Source organism: Zootoca vivipara, chromosome 3 (assembly GCF_965207765.1).
Source record: "Zootoca vivipara chromosome 3, rZooViv2.hap1.1, whole genome shotgun sequence".
Classification (NCBI taxonomy): domain Eukaryota; kingdom Metazoa; phylum Chordata; class Lepidosauria; order Squamata; family Lacertidae; genus Zootoca; species Zootoca vivipara.
Window position 1 is genome coordinate 14,987,247 of NC_142586.1, and position 21,559 is coordinate 15,008,805.

Genomic DNA, 21,559 nt, shown 5'->3' on the forward strand with positions numbered 1-21,559 from the left:
TTGCAGGAATACAGAATTATAATTATGCTGCAAAATGTTAAAGAAATTTAATTACAGAGCATGCCATAATTTAAGATTAGCACTTCTTCAAGATGACAAGCTATAACTTACCTCATACTTCAACTTGCGTTGAGCAATATCATTATAAAACTTCTCGTTATCCTGGAAAGCAGGCAAAGTTCAAGTGTTCAGAAAAGCGGCACAAAAGTAATCAAAGTAATCAAGACAACAAATGGCCCATCTCAGCTGGGATATTAGCAATGCCAGCCCATTTAGTCCAAATGCTCAGATTTGGCAAATGGAAAATCTGGAAAATGCACCAAAGTGAGCACATGGTAGTCTGCTTATCCCCCCAAAGCTCACTCCCACTCTGTAACTGTAGCAAGAGAACGCAACCACTGGCATCAGCACCCCAGTAATGGTCTATGATGGGGTACAATCAGTGCAGGCTGAAAAAACACCACCAGAAGAATCAGGAAGACCAAAATTTTAATAAGGAATGGGGAAAATATATAATTTACCGTAAAAACCACCATAAAAAACAATTAAAGTTATCAGGAGGATTGGAATAACACTTGTAGTTTAATGTTAAAATTTGGGTATACAGTAGTACCTCGGGTTACGAACACGATCCGTTTCGGATCGCGGTTCGTAACCCGAAAAGGTCGCAAACCGAGCGGGTCATAAACCGAGGTACGACTGTAATGGAGATTTAATAGATTTGGATTAATAGACAAGATGCAGGAGGAAAAGGTTAATATAAGGACCCACAAAGGGGAGGGAGGAAGTTCAGGAGATTCTTTAGAATTCTCTTTCTATGTTGGTTGGTTGATAATTGTTTGTAAATTATTTAAATCTGAAAAAATCTATATTTATTTATTTAAAAACCTATACCTTTCCAAGCCTCATGTAGAAGGCTGTTTTGCATTCTCTCGTTGCTCTCTTCCACTTTCCAGCCACAGGTTCAGGAAATACACGCACACAAGGGACACGCTGCAACATTTTGGTACAGTGCCCCATTTATCATTTACAAATTATTTAGCACCAACTGCAATAACCATGTTGTCAGGGATTAAATCAAGGGGAATAAGTGGGTCTGGTCGCATGTACAAAAGCAAATGTACTTCAGATAAGTAATTCAAACTCCATTTTACTGCTGCTTGAACCACTGTGCGAGAAAAAGGGAAGCAAAAGCTGAAAGTGTGCGGTTTCTCTCTCTTTTCTGAGTTGGCAGTTATCAACGCACAGACGAATATGAGGGAAATACAACTTTGTGGAGACACCCTCCCCCCCAGATGTGACCATAAACTCATGCTTAGGGACAGACCGATTATATTTTCTCACCTTTGAAAGTTCTGCAGACTGAAGGAGGCTATTATTATTTTCTCCACATGTATAGTGTATGTTTTGAAGACGCCTTTGAACTTCTTCTTCAATAAAGGCATTTATTCTAGATATTTTTAAAATTGCAAATAAAAGAGAGAAGAATTATTCAACTATGTAAAGGACCATTAAGGCTCTGTCCCCTAGGTAACCTTGAACAAAAAGACTAAGAGTCCTTTGATGGTTAGAGATAAGGCAGGATGATGGAAGTGTTAATAATGAACAGATTTATGGTCTTAATATATTGTTACCTGTCCCGAGACTTTGGAAGGGACAGGCTACACAATAAATAAGTAGTAAATTAGTACAGTCACTTCAACTGCAGGAGGAATTGCTTGCCTTGCTCTTAAGTTTCCTGCACTTACTAATTGCAGTAAAGACAAGAATTAGTGACAGCCAATTCCCCCATTAAGTTAAAACATCCAGTGGCAGCCATAGGCTGCAATTATCCATTAAAAATCTATGAAAGCTTTGCTGTTGCCTTCAGTAGCAACAGGACTGCTTCCACAGCTTTCAGCATATAATTCTAGTTCCCACTGTGAAATTTGCTTATTTATAATAGGAGAAAGCATTATCATCAGAGTTGCTAGAGAGCACGATTTTGGTTTAAAGCAACAGAAGGAAGAGCAAAATGGTCCACACGATGATAATGTTTTTTTTTTTTAAACACCTCAAGGGTCCTTGCGGGGGTGAGGATATTTGGCTCTCTGTATGCTATTGGATAATATTTTATATTCTCTTGATTACATGGCATTAAACAGATTTCCCAGCCGCTGTGGCAATCATAAAACGCTGCAAACCCCTGGGCTCTGTTTTTAAGAGACCAAACTCATGAGCTTACCTCAGGTAAAATCAAACAAAGTTCAGGGTCTTATTTGGAAAACATTTCAAATGCCTCAAAGCAAAGAACTGTGCCATTATACTCTGATTACAACGAAAGTATTCTTTTAGCAGTGCTATTAAAAGACATCCATCTAAAAATACTTCTGAAGAAAATTGTGTCATAGATTTATTTATTTATTGAAGATGTAGAAGTTGTAAAAAAACAACAACACCGGGAATACATACCTGTCATCTACCAATGGAATAAAGTGGGATTGAGATTTTGTAACACTAGAAGGGGAACTGCTATGGGACAATCTCTCTTCTCCAGTTCCTAGGGACCCTTTTTCAACCCCATCGCCTTCATATATCTTCTGCTTTAACTGCTGTATTTGCAAGTCCAAGCTGTCAGCAAAATTTCAACATGTATTATTTAAGATGCATCAACACAGTGTAGAGTTTCTTAAAGCTTTGCTGCAGTGAACTTCCTTAAGAGAAGCTGCAACACCCCCCCCAAAAAAGTTTCAGCCTATAGAGACAAAATAAATTTATGCAATTTTCAGCTCGTAGGTAATTCTTATCCTAGGGGTAAGAAACTAAAAGCCTGTGAAAAACAGGGGTGTTCTTTCTTGTCCCTGGCACAATCAATAAGGTGGTGGGTGAAATGGTAGAAAACTCATACTAAGCTGGATTGTAAGAGGGTCTCTCTAATAAACTGCACATATGTGGACCCAATTTCAACAGTGCTTACTGCCTCCGATCATACAGTACTTGTGTCTAATATGGTAGACACAAAAATGGAGCCAAAACGGTTCAAGAAGAAATTAAATCAGGATGTTATTCCATAAGGGGCATTTCCTTAGATTGTAACATTCTTTTTGTCAATATATGTGCCTAAGTACTCATTTGTCAACAAGGAACTTCATTAGGATTTAAATATATTAGTTAAACAAATGAACACTAGTAATTTTCACAGCAAATATCTTAGTCAGCTCATTAAAGTTAGATTGATTCATGAGTCTTAGGCCATTAGCAACACTTGAGTAACCCTGCCTCATTTCAGAGCATCAACAACAATTTCAGCAATTCAGTCTCCAGAGGAACTGGCGTAAGTCAAAAGATGCCATTAGATTTAAACAAATGAACACAAACATGTTTTTAAATGTTCAAGTATTTTAGAAGAAGGCAAACTTATTTCAACAGAGCAGAAAGTGCCTCTTTTAAACCTAAAGTAGAAAACTAGTATACTAAAAACAACAACCCTGGGTAGACAATTAATTTGCTTTCTTTGCTTTCAAATGCAAGCAGCCTTGCATATCCTGACAGTCCATACGCCTTAAAGATCACTCAAAATGATCATTTTGCAGGGGGTTGGACTAAATGACCCTTGGGTACTTTCCAACTCCCGTAGAATAGAATAGAATTCTATGATTCTATGAAAATTTGAATCTAATACTTGCACTGGAAAGTATTTAAGAATTTTAACAATTCCCCTCCACCCACCCCAAAAGTTAACTGCTTGCTACATGTATACATGCACAGCTGATCCAAATCCAAATTTTCTACTAGGGGGAAAGAGACAACATCACTCATTCCATTCCATGGAACTGCTGCAATGTTAAATGAGCAATATTATTTGTTTAGACATATGGTTTGGTCCACGTCCAGAAGAGCCGAAACCAAAATAATAAAGTTGTATCTTCATCCCACAATGATTCACTGGAATAGGAATTTAACATCTCCCCCACAAACTAAAAAAAGTTCTTACTACAAGAAGCAATCGACAGCTGCCTTTAGTTTGGAGGTTACATTCCTGCTGCACTGAAGTTAGGCTTGTCTGTGGGTTTGTTATTTTTCTGCTATTTGTGTAATGGTTATAATTCTTAACAAGCAATTGGAACTATACAGAAAAATCTGGAAGGTAGAACACTGGCACAATAGAAGTTCAAAGAAGTTTTCAGCTTCTCCCCTCAGAGATTGGCCACCCATCTGCCCCCAAAGAGGCAGTTTAATGGCCAAACTAGACACAGCATTTAATGGGTCTCTGTCTTCAACATGCACTTCTGGAAAAAATGCAAACATCTGCTGGGGTGGTACTTAGCAGAATCCTAGGAAATGGGGAGTGAGTTTAACCTAGGCTTCCTCAAACTCGGCCCTCCAGATGTTTTTCGCCTACAACTCCCATGATCTCTAGCTAGCAGGACCAGTGGTCAGGGATGATGGGAATTGTAGTCTCAAAACACCTGGAGGGGCGAGTTTGAGGAAGCCTGGTTTAACCCTTCTCCTTTCTTGCTGTTGTCGTGACAATACAGTGAAACCTTGGTTGTTGAATGCTTTGGAAGCCGAACAATTTGGAACCCAAACACCGACAACCCAGAAGTGAATGCTTCTGTTTTTGAATGCGCCTCGGAAGTCAAACAGCTTCCGAGGCGCGTTTCTCCATTTTTAAAAGGAATTTGCCGACCGGCAATTGCGCCTCGGTTGTCAAACGTTTCAGAAGTTGAATGGTCTTCCGGAACGGATTATGTTCGACAACCGAGGTTCCACTGTAACTGCTTCTCCGAAAACCACTAGGAAAGCACAAAGGAAGCGCCTACAGCTAAAAGGAACATCCTTTACAACAAGGACCCTTCAGCTGCCATAAATTTGGGCGACTAGTAAGTACTTTGGGGTGTATTAAAACTGGGTGGCATTGAAAAGGTGCAAGTACATGTTTATTAATGATAAAATTGATTCTTACTGTTCTCTGTCTTCTTCCAAGGCTTTTTGTTCTGCCTCTAGAGTAGCTTGCAGGCCTGCCTGTTCGCTGCAACTGCTGTTCAGAGTTGCAAGCTTCTGTTTTTGCTCCTCAATTTCTATGGTTGAATGACGCTGCAAAGCAGAGTGTCGCCTTTCCAACTTAGCCACCGCTTGCTCCAGTGCCTCTCGTTGCTGCTTTTGCTTTGATTCTAGAATTTCTTTCTCCTTCTTCCGAACTTTCTCTTCTTGGCGAGCTACATTGGCAGTGAATTCAAATGTCTCTTGAAGCTGCTGCAGCTGGCTGGCAGTTGCCTTGTGCTGTTCTAGCTGATCTTCTTTTTCTTCCATTTCTTTTTCAACTTCATAAAGAGTATTGTCCAAGTTCTGCAGGCCTCTATCGAGAACTTCGGAGGCTCTCTGCTTTTCTTCCAACAAAGCTGGCAAATGGTTATTTGTCAGATACAGAAGCTGCCGTTCTTTAAGCTGCAGCCTGTATTCACATGATTTTATTTTGTTACATTCTTCAACTGTTAAGGCAGCATCCAGCATGTTTTCATCATTTTTCTCAAGGTTTAAATGTTGTGCGTGTGCACACTTCAAACGATTCAGATTTTCACGCTCATCAGCTACATCTTTTTCTAGATGATCCCTTTGCTGAACTAACTCTCTCTCTAAACTAGTTAGCTGTTCTAGCTGCCTCCTCTTGAAATCCATGAAGTTGTACTGTGCCTTTTCTAACTCTTCGCTGTTTTCATCTCCTTCAGATCTGGCCTCTTTGACTCGCAAGAGGGACTCTCTGATGTCTTCAAGATTCTTCTTCTCTTCTTCAGCCCTTTGCACATCTCCTAGTTTGACCAGATGTATCATGGCTTGTTTGTCTCTGAGCTGCTCTTCTAAGTTTGCCACCAGCAATACTTGATCTCTTTCTTCCTCTTCCAACCTCCTTTTTTCCAATTCTAACTTGATATACTGTTCCTCTTTTTCCTTTTTAAGCTTTTCCAGTTCTCGGAAAATCTGCATTTTCTCCGCTTTTTCATTCTGATTGAGCTCTTGTAATCGCTGAAGTTCTTCTTTAACTCGAGCAAAAAATTCTTCTTCTTGTTTCTTTTTTTGAAGCTCTATTTCTTGCTGCTCACGTAATCTCTCTTCTTCAAATTTTTCCTTTTCTGCCAGCAAGTCTTTCATCCTGCTTTCTATATGAAAGCTTTTCCTTTTAAGATTCTCCTCTTGCTTTCGGATTTGCAGCTGAACTATTTCCGTTTCCTTACGTTGAGACTCCACCTCTTGCTGCATTCTTTCTAGTTCAGCTTTGTTAGACTTTTGCTTTTCCTCCATTTCTTCTATCAGCTTTCTAAAAGTTTTTTTAAGAGAGAGGGGGAGGAGAGAGGGAGGGTTGTATTTTTTCAAATATTTTGTACCTAGGACATGTAAAGCTTTACAAATGTATCTGGCCTCTTTGCCTTCTATTTTCTTATTTATGGAAAGCTGATCCGTTATGAAGTAACTATTGGCAGAGGCAACCCTTGAACAAAATCAATATAACTCTGCATTAAGAAAATTCTTCTCTCTGGTTTTTAAAGCAAGTTATTCATTAAAAATAATTATTAACACTATAAAGAGGTGTGCATAGAATGTGAATAAGTACAATGAAGTTTGGGGACGCGGGTGGCGCTGTGGGTTAAACCACAGAGCCTAGGGCTTGCTGATCAGAAGGTAAACGGCGTTTCCGTGTGCTGCTCTGGTTCGCCAGAAGAAGCTTAGTCATGCTGGCCACATGACCCGGAAGCTGTACGGCGGCTCCCTCGGCCAATAATGCGAGATGAGCGTCGCAACCCCAGAGTCGGTCATGACTGGACCTAATGGTCAGGGGTCCCTTTACCTTTTACAATGAAGTTTATGGCATAAACACATACTTTAAAAATTCATAGTTGATTGATAATATGTACAGTACAAAAAAACTAAGGTAATTTTATGTACTTCCTTGTTTGCCCTTCCATGTTAGATTTGTCTAATGGAAAACTCTGCAAAGCCTGAAAGCTAACAAATGAATTTTTCTTCCCCATTTCCCTAAGATTTAATGCGTGAATAAAATATTCCAGTAAAAGAAATAATCTAATTCCTCTTCTTTCTACCAATTATAAACATTCTTCTTTACATTCAAACATCCATATCAGTTACCTTTTACTTTCTAATTTTTCGAGTTCTTCTCGTTGCTGTCTCTCAAATTCTAATCTGTTTTTTTAAAGGAAAAGCAACATTAAATTTTAAAATAGAAATTATGACGAATGGTTAGAACTGACACTTTCTATAATTTGATATACTGTATAATTTAATATACTCAATAACTTAACAAAGTGAGTTTTATATTGCATATAATTTATAACCAAAACACAGCCACATTAAGTAAGACAGTTGAACGATTAGCACGGCTTCCACAAGTTAGGGACATGCAGGTATAGCAATCAATATAATGAAATTTAGTGTCTCTACCTTAGACAGATTGGTCCTTTAATAGGGAAAAGGCTGCCAGAGGAGGTAGAGAGAAATAAAGTCATCAGTAAAGAAAAGAATGTATAGGTATAAGATTAAAGAGAAAAGCAGCAAAAAAACCAGTCTCTAACATAAACTTATGCTATCACAAATATTTCTGCTGTCTATCCCCTCCTGGAATCACATACTATTCCTTTTTTTTGGAGGGGGGGTGTCTCTCAAACCTTTAATATGGCACATTGTCTACACTTAAACAGCTACAGTATTACTCCAAGATACTTTGGGCCTTTTCAGACATTTAAAAATCACTCCCTGTATAGTATTCATGGAACCACAGTTTCAAGGTGGAAGCTAACATGTATCTCTATGAAATCAGCCATCAGCAATTTAAAAGGGAGAATGCTTGTCCCAAGCATGGCTGTTTGCTGTTTCGAGATTATATTCTCTGCAGGGCTAACCAAAGTAGAGAGAGAATATATCTGGTCAGTTTTGCCCTAAATACTTGGCTTGCACTGGGTTTCCACTTAAGGCTTGTGTCGCTCCAAAGTCAGTGCACGTCAGAACCAATGCTCCATGCAGGCTCACAAGCAGAAGAATAAAATGACTACAGTGGTGCCTTGGTACTCAAATGCCTTGGTTCCCAAACGCTGAAAACCCTGAAGTAAGTGTTTGGAGTTTCAAATGTTTTTTGGAAGCCGAACGTCTGATGCGCCTGTCGGCTATTGTTTCCGGGGCACCTGCACCAATCAGAAAGCTGCACCTTGGTTTTTGAACATTTCGGAAGTCCAATGGACTTCCAGAACGGATTAAGTTTGGCGCTTTTGTTTTTGCTATTTATTTTGCGTTTTTGAGGCTTTTTCGGTTAATTTGTTTTTGTGACTGTGTGCAACCCAATTCAGCTACTGATCGATTGATTTTGTGACTGCAGAAATGGATAAAAGCCCCCCATCCAAACAATGACTATAATCAGTGCAGGTAAGAATTTTTTTTCATTTTATTTTTTATTATCTACAATACTGTCTTAGTACAGTACACTGATTATTGCTTTCATTTTATAGATCAATGGTTTCGTTAGATAGTAAAACTCATGTTAAATTGCCGTTTTAGGAGTTGTTTTTAAAAGTCTGGAACGGATTAATCCGTTTTGCGTTACCTTCTATGGGAAAGCGCACCATGGTTTTGGAACGCTTTGGTTTTGCAACAGGCTTCCGGAACGGATTAAGTTTGAGAACCAAGGTACCACTATACAGTGAAAATCAGATAGGAAAGATTTCAAGGCTCCAAATTGGTGTGCTTTAAAGAAGTGCTTGGACAACCCCCACCCACCTGCAGATGCTATATTGTAATTGTTTAAAGGGATATTAGACAAATTCATGGAAGCCAGGTTTATCAATGGCTGCCAGCAAAAGCAATTGGTCTTAATGCCAATTGGTGGGGACAAGCCCTGAGGGAAAAGCTACTGCTTGCCCCACCTGCTTTGTCGGTTTCCTAGAAGCATTCTTCTGTGAACCAAGCTACATGTTAATGCCAAATGCATGGTCATATTTAACATATCTGGTGCATTATTATTTTAGCAGACGCTGCCTTCCAATACCCCAAAGCAGCTTTGATGGCACATGCTGCAAACATATGTTCAGCACCGCAATACTGTTGTAGGAACTTCAACCGTTTCCATTATGAAAAGTCGTGTTTTAAGAAGTCCCAAAGAAGGCAAGAATATAATGAGCGCAGAGATTTATAGAAGACAAGGAATAAGAACCTCGGGAGAGGACAGAAAGCAAAACTGGACTTTTCCTCGGCTGCATTGTGACCACTATCCCACACAAATACAGTGGTACTTCGGTTTTCAAATGTAATCCGTTCTGGAAGACCGTTTGACTTCTGAAACGTTCGAAAACCGAGGCACAAAGGGCTGGCTACAAGTTCAATTGGAAAAATGGGAAAATATGCAGCAGAGGCCGATTGACTTCCAAGGTGCGTTCGAAAACTGAAGCAATTACTTCCGGGTTTTTGGCGTTTGAAAATTGAAATGTTTGGCTTCCGAGTTGCACAAAAACCACTGTAATTCAAAAAGAGGGACACAGGTTGACTCAATAGAGAAGAATGTTTAGATATGTGTCTACTTCTACATAATGAAGACCAAATATGCCAAGCAACATTACTTAACAAGTAGCTTGATAAACACCGAGCTTCCACATGTACCAGCTTAGTTAGGAAAAGTGCTCTTTTCAAAAGCTGAAATTACTCACACGCACACAAACACACACATGGACATGATATCACAAGGAATTTAAATTGGAACATACTCACCCTGGATTATACAGCATAACTGCTGAGAGGTTTTCACAAGATTTTGAAAGATCTGACATGGACAAACTGAAGGAAGAAAGCAGTCCACTCTAATAAGACAGCAGAAGATCAAATAATTACTTACTACTAATATCAAAGTACATTTTCCTTAAAACTGCTCACATTTCCCCAGACAAAATATGCATTAATCTCATAATGCGAATTAGGGCAACCTGCCTATCTAATGCAAAAGTGGCATCAATAAGGGACACAGGAAGAAATAGCCCAACTCGCCTTTCTTTTTTCTCTCAATTTGGCTGCTTCCTTCGGATGATTGAAACGAAACATATTTGTTCTTCCAAGTAATATTACAGCACCTGGCAAGAAAGAAACATAATTCAATTGACTACATAACACATTAAGGGAGCTTTTTTGAGGGAGTACAGATTCTGAACACGAACACACACACACACACACACACACACACACACACACACACACACTGGCAGTATTCGCATCTAACACTAAACATTTCAAGCAAGCCTGTGTTCAGATGACATGCAAAGGCAGCACATTTGAGCAATCTCTGTAAGCCATAGTTTTGCTTACCAGGACATGTAAACTAGGCCAATTAGTTTGCTCCATCAAGTAAAAAGCAAAACAGAGCCAAAAAAATTAGGTGCAGAGAACTGCCAATGTTTCAAATTTAATATACTTAAGTTTATGTTCTCCTTCAGTACTGCTTTAAAATGAATTTAATAAGGAACAGAAGGGTCTTGCCTACCCATTTATGAACACGTCAAAGCAACTTATTGGCAGCAAACATTATCTCTCAATACTATTCTTATATGAGCCCTCAAGGCCTTTTGGAGGGATCAAAATGGAATAAAAAAGTGCCTCAGTTACCACAGTCATATACATTCTTAGCCTTTTCCTGAAAGTTTCCCATTATTTCCAATAAAATGAAACACACACACTTTCATACATATTTTTAAAAGAGAAAAGTATGTGAAAATGCACGTGCATTTCAGTTTTAAATGCTCTGCTTCTGTAAACATTTTTCTAAAAAAAATAGTAATTCATAAACAGAAAATACTTTGAAGAGAATTATCTTCTTGACACCCTATTTAAAATGTCAGGTATGCAATGTCCATCAAAACAAGTTTCAGAAGAAAAAACTCCAAGGTCTTTTTTCATCTGTAGTAAGCTAGCATCACCCAGCGAGTGGAGATTGGCAAGGCTTGGCAGAGGGGCACGTCCACCCCACCTAACACTTTTCCCCGCCCCAGTTGGGCACAAGAGAGGCTGGATTGCAGTGCTAGGCTGGCATCCTAACCATGGATCCTAACTATGGAAACTATGGATTCCACAGGACTTACTCCCAGTTATGTGGGGCTCAGAGTACAGCCGTATGTAGTTAACTTGCCTCTAAAAGTCATAAAGATATAGCAATCCACTTGGATTTCAACTGTCTAGATGAGGATACTGACATGAAATATTTCCCTCAGATATGAGCATACCCAGTGCTTTCCTCCCTATAAAAATAGGTGCTGATACTCGTCATGAAGTTGTTACAATAAGTGCCACACTTTTTAACAACAAAAAAGAGGTGCAGGTACTGCATACCACTGAGTACCCCCTGGAAAAAAGCACTGAGCATGCCCCCTCTCATATCCACATTAAATTAGAAATGTAATTTTAAATGACAGGATTTCTAGAGAACCTTTGTAATTAAAATGCAGAGTAAGGTCATATTCCATAATGGCAAACACATATGTAATCCAAAGCAACAGCTTCCCTACTTGTCCATCCATGTGGCATTCAAGTGATAAAGAGCAATGAAGAAAAGAAGCAGGATAACAGGACAGGCTTGTCCTGGCTCAACCCTTCAGTTGAGAACAATAGTAGGTCTGGGGAGACACTAAGCTATGGTTACCAGACGTCCCCGTTTCCCAGGGACAGTCCCTGGATTTACAAATCTGCCCCCGGACAAAATCCGTCCCCGCAATGTCCCCAGATTTCATTTAATGTCCCCAGGTTTATATTTTAAGTGTTGTAGATTTATTAGTAGGGAATGAATGTTGTGCAATTGGTTCAACGGCACAAGACACATCATATGGGAACGTCTGGCGAGGCAAAATGGTGGGCGCCATGGCAGCGAGCAGCTCCTGAAGCCAGCCAGAGCCAACTGCACTGCCAGGCTGGCTCCGGGCTGCTGAGACTGTTGCTGCCGCCGCCACTGCCACTGCCAAGGGGGAACCGGGGTGCCTGGCATGTCAACTGGGGGAATTGCTGACAACCCCCCCCCCGCCCCTCAACCCAAATCAAGCCAGGAGAGAGAGCACCCACCACCTGACTGACTGCCCAGTGGTGCTCTGGGGCCAGGAAAACCCCGGAGCCCACGCAGGGAGGAGAAGGAGAGGAGGAGAAGGAAGAGAGAGAAAGAGGAAGGAGAAAAAAGAGGGCAGCCCCGACCTTGCTGCACTGCTGCCGCAGCCGCCAAGGGGGAAAGGTAGGAGAGCACTGGGAGGGCAAGGACATGTGGCTAAGCCCAGGCCCGACCCGACCCTACTCCACGGCGGCTAGCGCTCCAAGAGAGGAAGGCCAGAGGAAGGCCAGGCAACAAAGGAGACCACAGAAGAGACGCAACAGAGACCACAGAAGAGAAGATATTACCTCTTCTTATTTTTTAATAACTTTTCTCCCCTCTTACAAAAAAAGTGTCCCCGGATTCTATGAAAAAAGTCTGGTAACCTTACACTAAGCACAAATAATCACAGTACAGTGGAAACTTGGTTCTCGAACTTAATCCGTTTCGGAACTCCGTTTGACTCCCGAAACATTCGAAAACCAAGGAGCGGCTCCCTATTAGTGCAGGAGCCCCAGAAACAATAGCTGACAGCCACACCGGACGTTCAGCTTCCGAAAAACGTTCGAAAACCGGAACACTTACTTCCGGGTTTTCGGCATTCGGGAGCCAATTTGTTCGTCAACTAAACCGTTCGAGAACCAAGGTTCCACTGTATTTAGCCAAGACAGAAATGTGAGTGTGAAGAATGGCATGCAGGCCTATGTAAGCCCCCCCCACAAGGTTCAGAAAGCAATGTGTAACAAGGCAACGTGGACCCATCTCAGCTGCTCCATGCTGCTTTTCGTACCCAGACAGACTTGAGCCAGTAGCCAACAGCAAAAGGTAGCAGGGTATGATTGCCAGAATGGGGAACCTGCAGCCTTTTTGGTGTAGCTGGACTCCAGCTATCATCAGCCGCAGCCAGCACGACCAATCGTCACAGCTGCTGAAAGCTGTAGTCCACAACACTGTTGGGGGTCCCATATGAATTTCCTGGCTCCAGATTAGAGACTCACAGCAAACTGTGCAGTCTGACACCATCAGTTCTAAGTTCTGAGGTTCTCCTAATGCACAAAACAAAATGCACCAGCTTGTTTCTGAACAACTACTTCCAGAGCCAATAAAATCAGCATGGTCCGCTTTTCAGTTTAAAAACACAGATGGGGAGGCATTCTAAAAATGAGCAGAATTAGGACAATCCTGGGGATCGTAATGAAATTGAAACATGGGATTTCAGCTTCCTTGAATTCACTCTCTCTGGTGTCAAAAGTGCAGCCCCAATCGTTACCCTTCAGTTTGATCTGTTTGCTCCAAACAAAAGAAGATGCTATCGAGTCATCTTCCCACGTTATGCCTTAATTATTCCTGGAACAGCTCAAACAGTTTTCTTGACTTGGAGAGATAAAATAGTGCTCTAGAGGTTCCAGCTACAAACTAGATCACATTCTGTAAATACCATGAAATACCATGTGCTCTGGAAAAACTATTTAAATAATTCAGTAGGGCAAAAGGAGGTGATAAAAAGGAGGCATGACTTGTGTTTTTAAAGATGAAGAGGCAAATACTGTTTGCGAGTTGGTTTGGAAGACTTCCTGCATTATGTCAAAAATACTGAATCTTGAATCCTCATTGCCTGTTAAACACACTGAGTGCAGCATCTTTGGTTAATTCTATCAATCCATTTATATTTCAGCCACTTCAACATTTCCAGCAATTTCCACTAACTAGAGCAGAATTGCATTTTAAAAAAACACTACAGCTTGTGGATGAAAGCAAATGCCAAAAAACAAACATAATCTCAATGCAACATGGCTCAGAACAATTTTCTTTGCATATTTCCATCCAAGGACCCCCTTTTTTAATAATATGCCCAATTCACTATGGAAATTAAAATGTAATAGAGATTGTATGAAAAATATACTTTGCAAACTATGCCAAACCGCCTCTTGGAAAGGCAGAATCCAGTGTTTTCTTTCAATTCAAAATTATGGTAACATTGCCTACTGCACTTTATCGCAGTCTAATCTTAAAGAAGATTTACTGTTCATAAAACTTTGTGCAGCAAAGCTATTTCAATACTATCACCGTAATTTATGCTATGCACCAGGCTGGCCTTCCTTTCAATTGGGATATTTTTATGAAACTATAGTCAAGGGTCCCAGCTGGTTACAATTCTGCCAGCTAACACTGTAAAATAGTTTTCTCTCTTAACTCTTTCATATGCTTGTTACTTCACAAAGCGTTTCTCATCCTTTCTGCCACCCTGAATGTTAAATTTACTATTTTCCTTTAAAAAGCTCAGAGAGTGATTTAAGCACACTGGCTCAGCTGTTTTGAAATAATGGCAAAAAAGCAGCTCTAAATGGCACATTTATATTCCAGCCCTATAAAGATTCACACACATGCTTCCCAAACATATAGGGAGTCTCAGGCTGCAGACTGACTGTGCAACAGAAGCCCTTATGACTTTGCAGGAATAGAATGTGGCCACATTTGCTTATACATAGAAGAAATTAGATTCTAAAAAAGAATTAACATCTTGAGAGATGGCACTGGTGCTGAGTGCACAGCATTTCTGAGTCTTCTTAACTATTCAGAGATTGTAAAGCACTTGGAGGACGTGGTTGATTGAGTGGTATATCAATATTAAAAAAACCAAACTGCAATGCCCACGTTTGTAACAGCACGACACTTAATTCCATGCAAAGTTTGCATCTGTACCTGAACCAGGGAAACAATGATTTGTGCAAGCCATATTTCACTTGCTAACCAGGGTTACAAGTCCAGTTCAAACTGCAGCTTGCAACCCTCCTCTTTGGGCAAATTGGGACAGTTCAGATGTGGTGGCAAACAAAGAGAATTACGAGAGGAAATCCAAGAATCAAATGGAGGAGGAGAGATCGTTCAAGCTTGTTTACGTATCACCAATCCAAATTCTGGTGTTACATCTGAACCACCCAGCATTTCCGAAGCTCAACCAGGATTTCTTCACGTGATTTCAAATGGCTTTTTGGGGTTAATTTTGAATGATGCCTATTTCAGTGCACATATCATGCTCATCATCTTTAACATTAAAAAGGGGTTATGCAGGAAGGAAGAGTGAGAGAAATCAGCATGCCTATATCATGCCAGTAAATTAAATGTCTTCTTCCTGCATTGGATGACATTTCCTTTAACTAATGGTAATTAGTTTATAGTTGAAAATCGAGATCGAAAGTCTACTGGGGTGAACTATGTCATGTATATGTTTATGGGCTCACAAATAAGCATTCTTGGTGGCTGTGTTTTGCTTCTTCTGCAGATTCACCAAAGCATAAGCCAGTATTTTTTCATGGAAATGGAGTGAGGCTTTGTGTGGCTAAAGCAAAATACTCTATTTAACATATTATTAACTATCCAAACCTCTTCAGATGGTAGTTTACTCAATGCCAAATACATTAAGTTATTACAGTGTTTTCTAGTAAAATTGGTATCTAATATGGAATGACAAACATTCCTCATTATTTTAAGTCCTAACTCTATAATGAATCGTAGCATTGGAAGGGACTCCAACGGTCATCTAGTCCAACCTTCTGCAATGCAGGAATCTCATCCATGACAGAGGGCCATCCAACCTCTGCTTAAAAACCTCCAAGAAAGGAGAGTCCACAGCCTCCCGAGGGAGACTGTTCCACTGTCAAGCAGCTCTTCCTGTCAGAAGGTTTTCCCGAATGTTTAGTGGGAATCTCCTGCTTATGAAGCCTAGAATAGCATTAGCTTTATTTGCTGCTGCATCACACTGTTGACTCATGTTAAACTTGTGGTCCACTAAGACCCCAAGATCCTTTTCACATGGACTGCTAGTAAGCCAGGTGTCCCCCATCTTATATTTGTGCATCTGGTTCTTTCTGTCTAAGGGCAGAACCTTACATTTGTCATTATTGAAATTCATGCAGAAATATAAAAACCAAAAGAAGCACTTGATATCATTTTTATGCATTTTTGCTTTTCTCAGCCAATGAGCCTTCTTCACATTCATCATCAAATGCTACATTTTCTGCAAAAGTATGTGACCCTCCAAACGCATAATATGGGATACTGTTCCCAAGAAGACAACTTGCTACTACATGCCCTTTGGTTTTTACTCTACAAGATCTCACATGTAACACCATGCAAGATATCGGCTTTCAGGATAGAGAACAAGGTAATTCCAGGTTTATTAATGTTTTTGCTACATTTTACTGACTGAAAAGCAGTTCCACTTTTCTTGCATTTTGCTATATTAAATTTAAAAGACACATTAATGTCATCTCAATTAATTTTGATAAAGGCACGGTAGCTAATTACAAGGCATGCCAGTATAGTCCCCACAACTCTCCCAAAGAGTTTAACACATTTTCGATGCATGGTAATTTTAAAAGGAAAGTAGATTGTTAAGTGCAAAAGGAGCTAATCAGAAATATCTGAAGCAGGTATTTAAAGGTGCTGTGACTCCAGACTGTAAGATTAAACACTATTTAAGAAACAGTGCTAAAACATGCATAACGAAAGCTAGCATGAAGACTTTCCAGCTTGTGAACTGTGATTTGGTGTACATGTTGCTGCCGTCTATTGACATTTAAGTTGATTGTCTTGGTTAATCCAGACTCTAAAGTTTTCTTCCAAAACACAGGTTCTCAAAGTTAAGCCCATGAAGATATGAAGGAGGCTGGGGGGGAACTTTTTCAGCCTCCCCAATTTCATATATACAAAAGCGAAGTCTGATAGATTGGTTAGCAGCACTCATAAAGAAACAAAGCGAGCAGGATAAGAAAGGATCAGGAGTGTGCTTCAATAACCTTGGGGAAGAAACACAAAGGGGGAAATGTTAAAAATAATAAGGTTTTCTGTTAGGTGTCCAAACTCAAGCACTATAGGCCACTTGGGTATATCCACCTTAAAACCAGTTTAGTGGAGAAACTAATGAAAGGTCTTGCAATCCCCAGAGCAACTGCCTGGGCATTGTTCATGACACTCAAAAATACAGCAGTCTAGCAAGTTACCATCTCTTCCCCTCATCTTACTAATACTCAACAACTACAAGGCAGCTGTTGTGCTGAGAGAAGAACGGCAGCGAAAAATGAAGTGTAATCCCCTTCTTTTAAAGGAATAGTGGAAAATGAAATTGAACAGCTGAGCACCATTGCAGTGACAGCTTTAGTGCAAACACTGAGTCCAATTAAAGAGTTGCCCCCAAACTCAATCCAGGCTACCAATCGTTTCCCTCTTTTTCTGGAATGGCCCAATGGCCACACCTGAACTGCATGGAGATTACAAGCAAGTCTGACGATCCCTAAAATATCTAGAACGTGTAGGTGTGGGGTGCGGGTTGGTGGGTGTCTAAATAGAGATTATCAGTTGGTGGCATCCTCTGTCTTGGAGGCAATGGAGGAATGCACCTTTGGGGGGGTGAAGTCAAACGCTGGAGAGTTAGAGCTCCGGCTGTGGTTGCAGAGACCAATACATGAGAGACATGTTTTATTGCAGCTGGGGCAGATGAAGGCATCCAGTTATGCCATGGTGCATCTGCAGCAGCACACATACTAAATAAACACACTGTATGTTGTACTTCTAATCACTGTATCGTTTGCATAACGAAAACAGAAGTTTGACATTTAACAGAATTTTTTATATAGAAAAAGAGCAGCAGGGGAAATAAGATCTCAAAATACAATGGATTTTCATTGCAAAGAAGAAAAGAAATGTATAGATACCTTGGTTGAGTTGTATGGCCTCTGTGATCTGGATTCCATTTACAGAACATTGTGCTCCACTCAGTGGTATTAAATTAACTGTTCCATTGAAATGTTCAAAGATGCAGTGCTCACTTTCCAAATCAAGGCCATGAAGGACTATGAAATGCAAATATTTTTCTACTATTAGTAAACAAGAAGATAAGCCCAGGTACTTACGATACACAATTTAAAAATCTATTGACTCTCATCCTATTCACTGATGAAAGTGTTTCCTGAATTTTTAAGCATCTTTTTGCATTCTGTGTGTGTGTGTTTGCAAACAAAAGAGAGAGAGAGAAATATGTTGTATCCAGGAATTTCCTGCTGCCACCAAAAGGGCTCCCTTTTCTTAAGAGGCAGGACCCTGATGCAGCAGTGTGAGGCTCTCACACTGTTAACTGGATGCTGCTGAAGGCAAAAAGTTATTTTGCCAATCCCCTTGCCTGTGCAGCCTCTGTATTAACTCCCACAGTGCTTTGGAGGGCCCCCGAAACCTCCAGAACAGACCGGGGGGGGGCTCTGGGGGCTGCTGGGAGAAGGGAGAAATTAGATAAAAATACATCCTTAGTTTCTGTGTCAGGAGCATCTAGTGCAGGGGTCAGCAACCTTTTTCAGCCGTGGGCCGGTCCACCGTCCTCAGACCATGCGGTGGGCCGGACTATATTTTGAAGGAAAAAAAATGAACGAATTCCTATGCCCCACAAATAACCCAGAGATGCATTTTAAATAAAAGCACACAATCTACTCATGTAAAAACACCAGGCAGGCCCCACAAATAACCCAGAGATGCATTTTAAATAAAAGCACACAATCTACTCATGTAAAAACACGCTGATTCCCGGACTGTCCGCGGGCTGGATTTAGAAGGCGATTGGGCCGCATCCGGCCCATGGGCCTGAGACTGCCTACCCCTGATCTAGTGCAACCTATTAAAAATAGTGTAAAGGGAGCAAAGTTAAGTGGTCTCACTATGAAACCACTGTATAAAAGTAGATTCAAGTTGCGGAAATATTACATGTATTTTCTGGTAACTTAAGCAGAACACTTAACACATAATTTTATTATTATGTGTTATTAATAATTATAATTAATTCTTTATTATTTATTAGTGGAAACTGGGGCTGCTTCATTTACTGTTAAGAGAACTATATGTTAAGAGAACTATATATCTGCAGCATGAGGAATCCCCACCCCCCCGTTTTAGGAAGATAACTCAGGCAGGGTTCCCCCCTCCCCTTATTTCATTTACCAATATCCTGTTCTGATGCTGCATCTTCTCTGCCAACGTGTGTTTGTCCTTCCTACAGAGAAGAGTAAAACCTATTTACTATGGCACAAAAATAAAATGATTCCACATAAGTAGAACAATAGCTAAAACTGCTAATGAATTAAAGAGCTTTTATCAAGGAAATGTTCATTACTGTTCCTCCTTAACAGGCAAGAAAGAGAATCTTGAAAGTTTCCAAGCAGCATCAATTCACGGCCACAGCAAAATGAATGAACCAATATGCTCCACTAGGGTGCCATTCATCTGTCATTGACTCTTGGGAAAGATACAGGCAGTACTGACTGATACTTTTATACTAAACAAATTAGAGTACCTAACAGCTGATGCCACATTATTGCAGGGAAGTAATGGATGCTTAGCTTATTTAGACAACAAATTAACACTATCATTAAAATTGCCCATTTAGGAACGGGAAGCCAAATAAATATTGAGTTACCTTCAGGTGATACAAGATGATGCCAGTACTGAGAAGATCATCATCAATGCCTATTAGGTGAGGCAGCTCAGAATCTAGCACAACACCAATTCCTTCCTTCCTCAGAGCCAAAGTTTGCTCCTGCAACAATAAACAGGGGAAAAAAGCTACTTACTGGGTTTATTTTTGTATGTGAATTCTACTGTCATAAAAGTTAAAGAGAAAAAAGTGAGTGAAATCACCATGACAGGGGGGGGGGAGGAAAGATGATAGGCTACACAACACAAGATCTTACTATGCAATGTGACTGTTTCTTTATTGGAAAAGAAACAGCCCAGTTATTTATAAATAAGCAACAGACGAATAAAAAAAATGTATTGCAGCTTTTGACGCTTAGCTGTTTAAGGACAAAAAGAATTATCTATCCTATGAGCCTGGTGCAGATAGCACTCTGGTTTATTATTAAGTATTTATTTTATACCACTTCTCTGTTATAATATACCCACAACACTGCTTAGAAAAATCAAGATCTAGAATAATACCGCACACACAAACAGTAAGAAAAAAAGCCTTTGGAAACTGCAGCAGATTAAAAAGCAGGAAACTAGCAGAATAACCCTCTTTTATATAAACCAAATGGTAAAAAAACAAAAACCCTTCAGCGGTCATTGCTACTGTTAAACCTCGTCAGGACTTTTGGCTTCCAAAAATAGTTCGCAAACTGGAACGGTCACTTCCGGGTTTGGAGCGTTCAGGAGTCAAAACGTTCGAGAACTAAGCTGTTTGAAATCCAAGGTAATATGATTTTTTGTGTAACTGTGATGTTTAACTTATTTTTAGCTGTTTTGTTAATAGTGTTACATAGATGACAATTGTTTTATTTGTGATTTGTGATTGTTTTACAAATGAATTGTTAAGTATTATATACAATTAATATTTTTAATCTTTTGTTTATAAGCCGCTTTGGGATTTATTTGAATAAAAAGTAGCATAGAAACAGAATCAATCAATTCCTACTTTAAGAGAAGGGATTTGCGTGTCCTCCCTCTACCAAGAGAGGAGAGATTCAGATCACACAGTAAATTGTCTCCTTTAAAGTGGTATGTGCTACTTAACCGATGAAACAGCCCAGTTTTTATGCCATATAATCATAGCTGCCAAGTCCGGATCGTAAAGATCCGGGATCGGCAGCGCGCGCACGACCGGAAGTTGCGTGACGCCACTTCCGGTGGCGCTTCGCCCTTCTATGGGCACCAGAAAATGGCGGCGCCAGCGCCGGAAGTCGTTTCCGCGCATGACCGGAAACACGTAAAAGCGACTTCCGGCGCCGGCGCCGCCATTTTCTGATGCCCACAGAAGGGCGAAGCGCCACCGGAAGTCGCGTCACGCAACTTCCGGTCATGCGCGGAAGCGACTTCCGGCGCCGGCGGCGCCATTTTCTGGTGCCCATAGAAGGGCAAAGCGGCACCAGAAAAATGGCCGCCGGGAAGAATCGAATTTAAGGGACAATGCCGGGATTTTCTGCCAAACGGGAGACCGCCGGGAAACGGTGAGAAAAAAGGGGTTTTCCCGGCGGATACGGGATACTTGGCAGCTATGCATATAATGGGCCCCAGATACAACTCTGGCAACAGCATTCTGCTACAGTAGATAAAAAAGGGGGGATTTAAAAAGAAGCATCTGAATGCTCTTCCAGGGCAGTCCCATAAATAATACCTTACAGCAGCCCAGTCTAGATATGACCTCGGCACTGCTACAATTTGCATTATTCAATGGTGACTCAAAAAAGGCCAACAAAGTTGTGCAAAACCCATGTGATAGTGCCAGTGAAATGATTACAAAGAAAATAGGTGGTTTACCCCCCCCCCCCATTTTAAGACCAACCCACCCACCCCAACATGCAACCTTCTGCTTATGAACAACAGCCAACTAACATAACCTCCTATGAATGCAGTAACTGGAGAAAATGCCAAAATGGAAGAAGCAGCCAAAATTCATAGAGGCAGATTTTTAATAGTAATCTGCTTAAA

General features: G+C 40.5%; 1 protein-coding gene across 4 annotated transcripts in view; it reads right to left on the reverse strand.

Moving 5' to 3' along the window:
• KIF16B (kinesin family member 16B) overlaps positions 1-21,559 on the reverse strand; it is an 85,601-nt gene that overhangs the window by 32,047 nt on the left and 31,995 nt on the right. For 3 of the 4 annotated variants that reach the window (XM_035110047.3, XM_035110043.3, XM_088667185.1), the window contains exons 13-23: positions 19,551-19,670; positions 19,076-19,127; positions 17,806-17,943; positions 10,018-10,100; positions 9,745-9,833; positions 7,435-7,467; positions 7,123-7,176; positions 4,946-6,295; positions 2,452-2,610; positions 1,345-1,450; positions 112-162 (exon numbers count right to left, since the gene is read on the reverse strand). In XM_035110047.3, coding sequence (XP_034965938.2) covers positions 112-162; positions 1,345-1,450; positions 2,452-2,610; positions 4,946-6,295; positions 7,123-7,176; positions 7,435-7,467; positions 9,745-9,833; positions 10,018-10,100; positions 17,806-17,943; positions 19,076-19,127; positions 19,551-19,670 — 2,235 coding nt within the window. The remainder of the gene's footprint in view (positions 1-111; positions 163-1,344; positions 1,451-2,451; positions 2,611-4,945; positions 6,296-7,122; positions 7,177-7,434; positions 7,468-9,744; positions 9,834-10,017; positions 10,101-17,805; positions 17,944-19,075; positions 19,128-19,550; positions 19,671-21,559) is intronic. The other variant, XM_035110049.3, reaches the window with a different exon arrangement.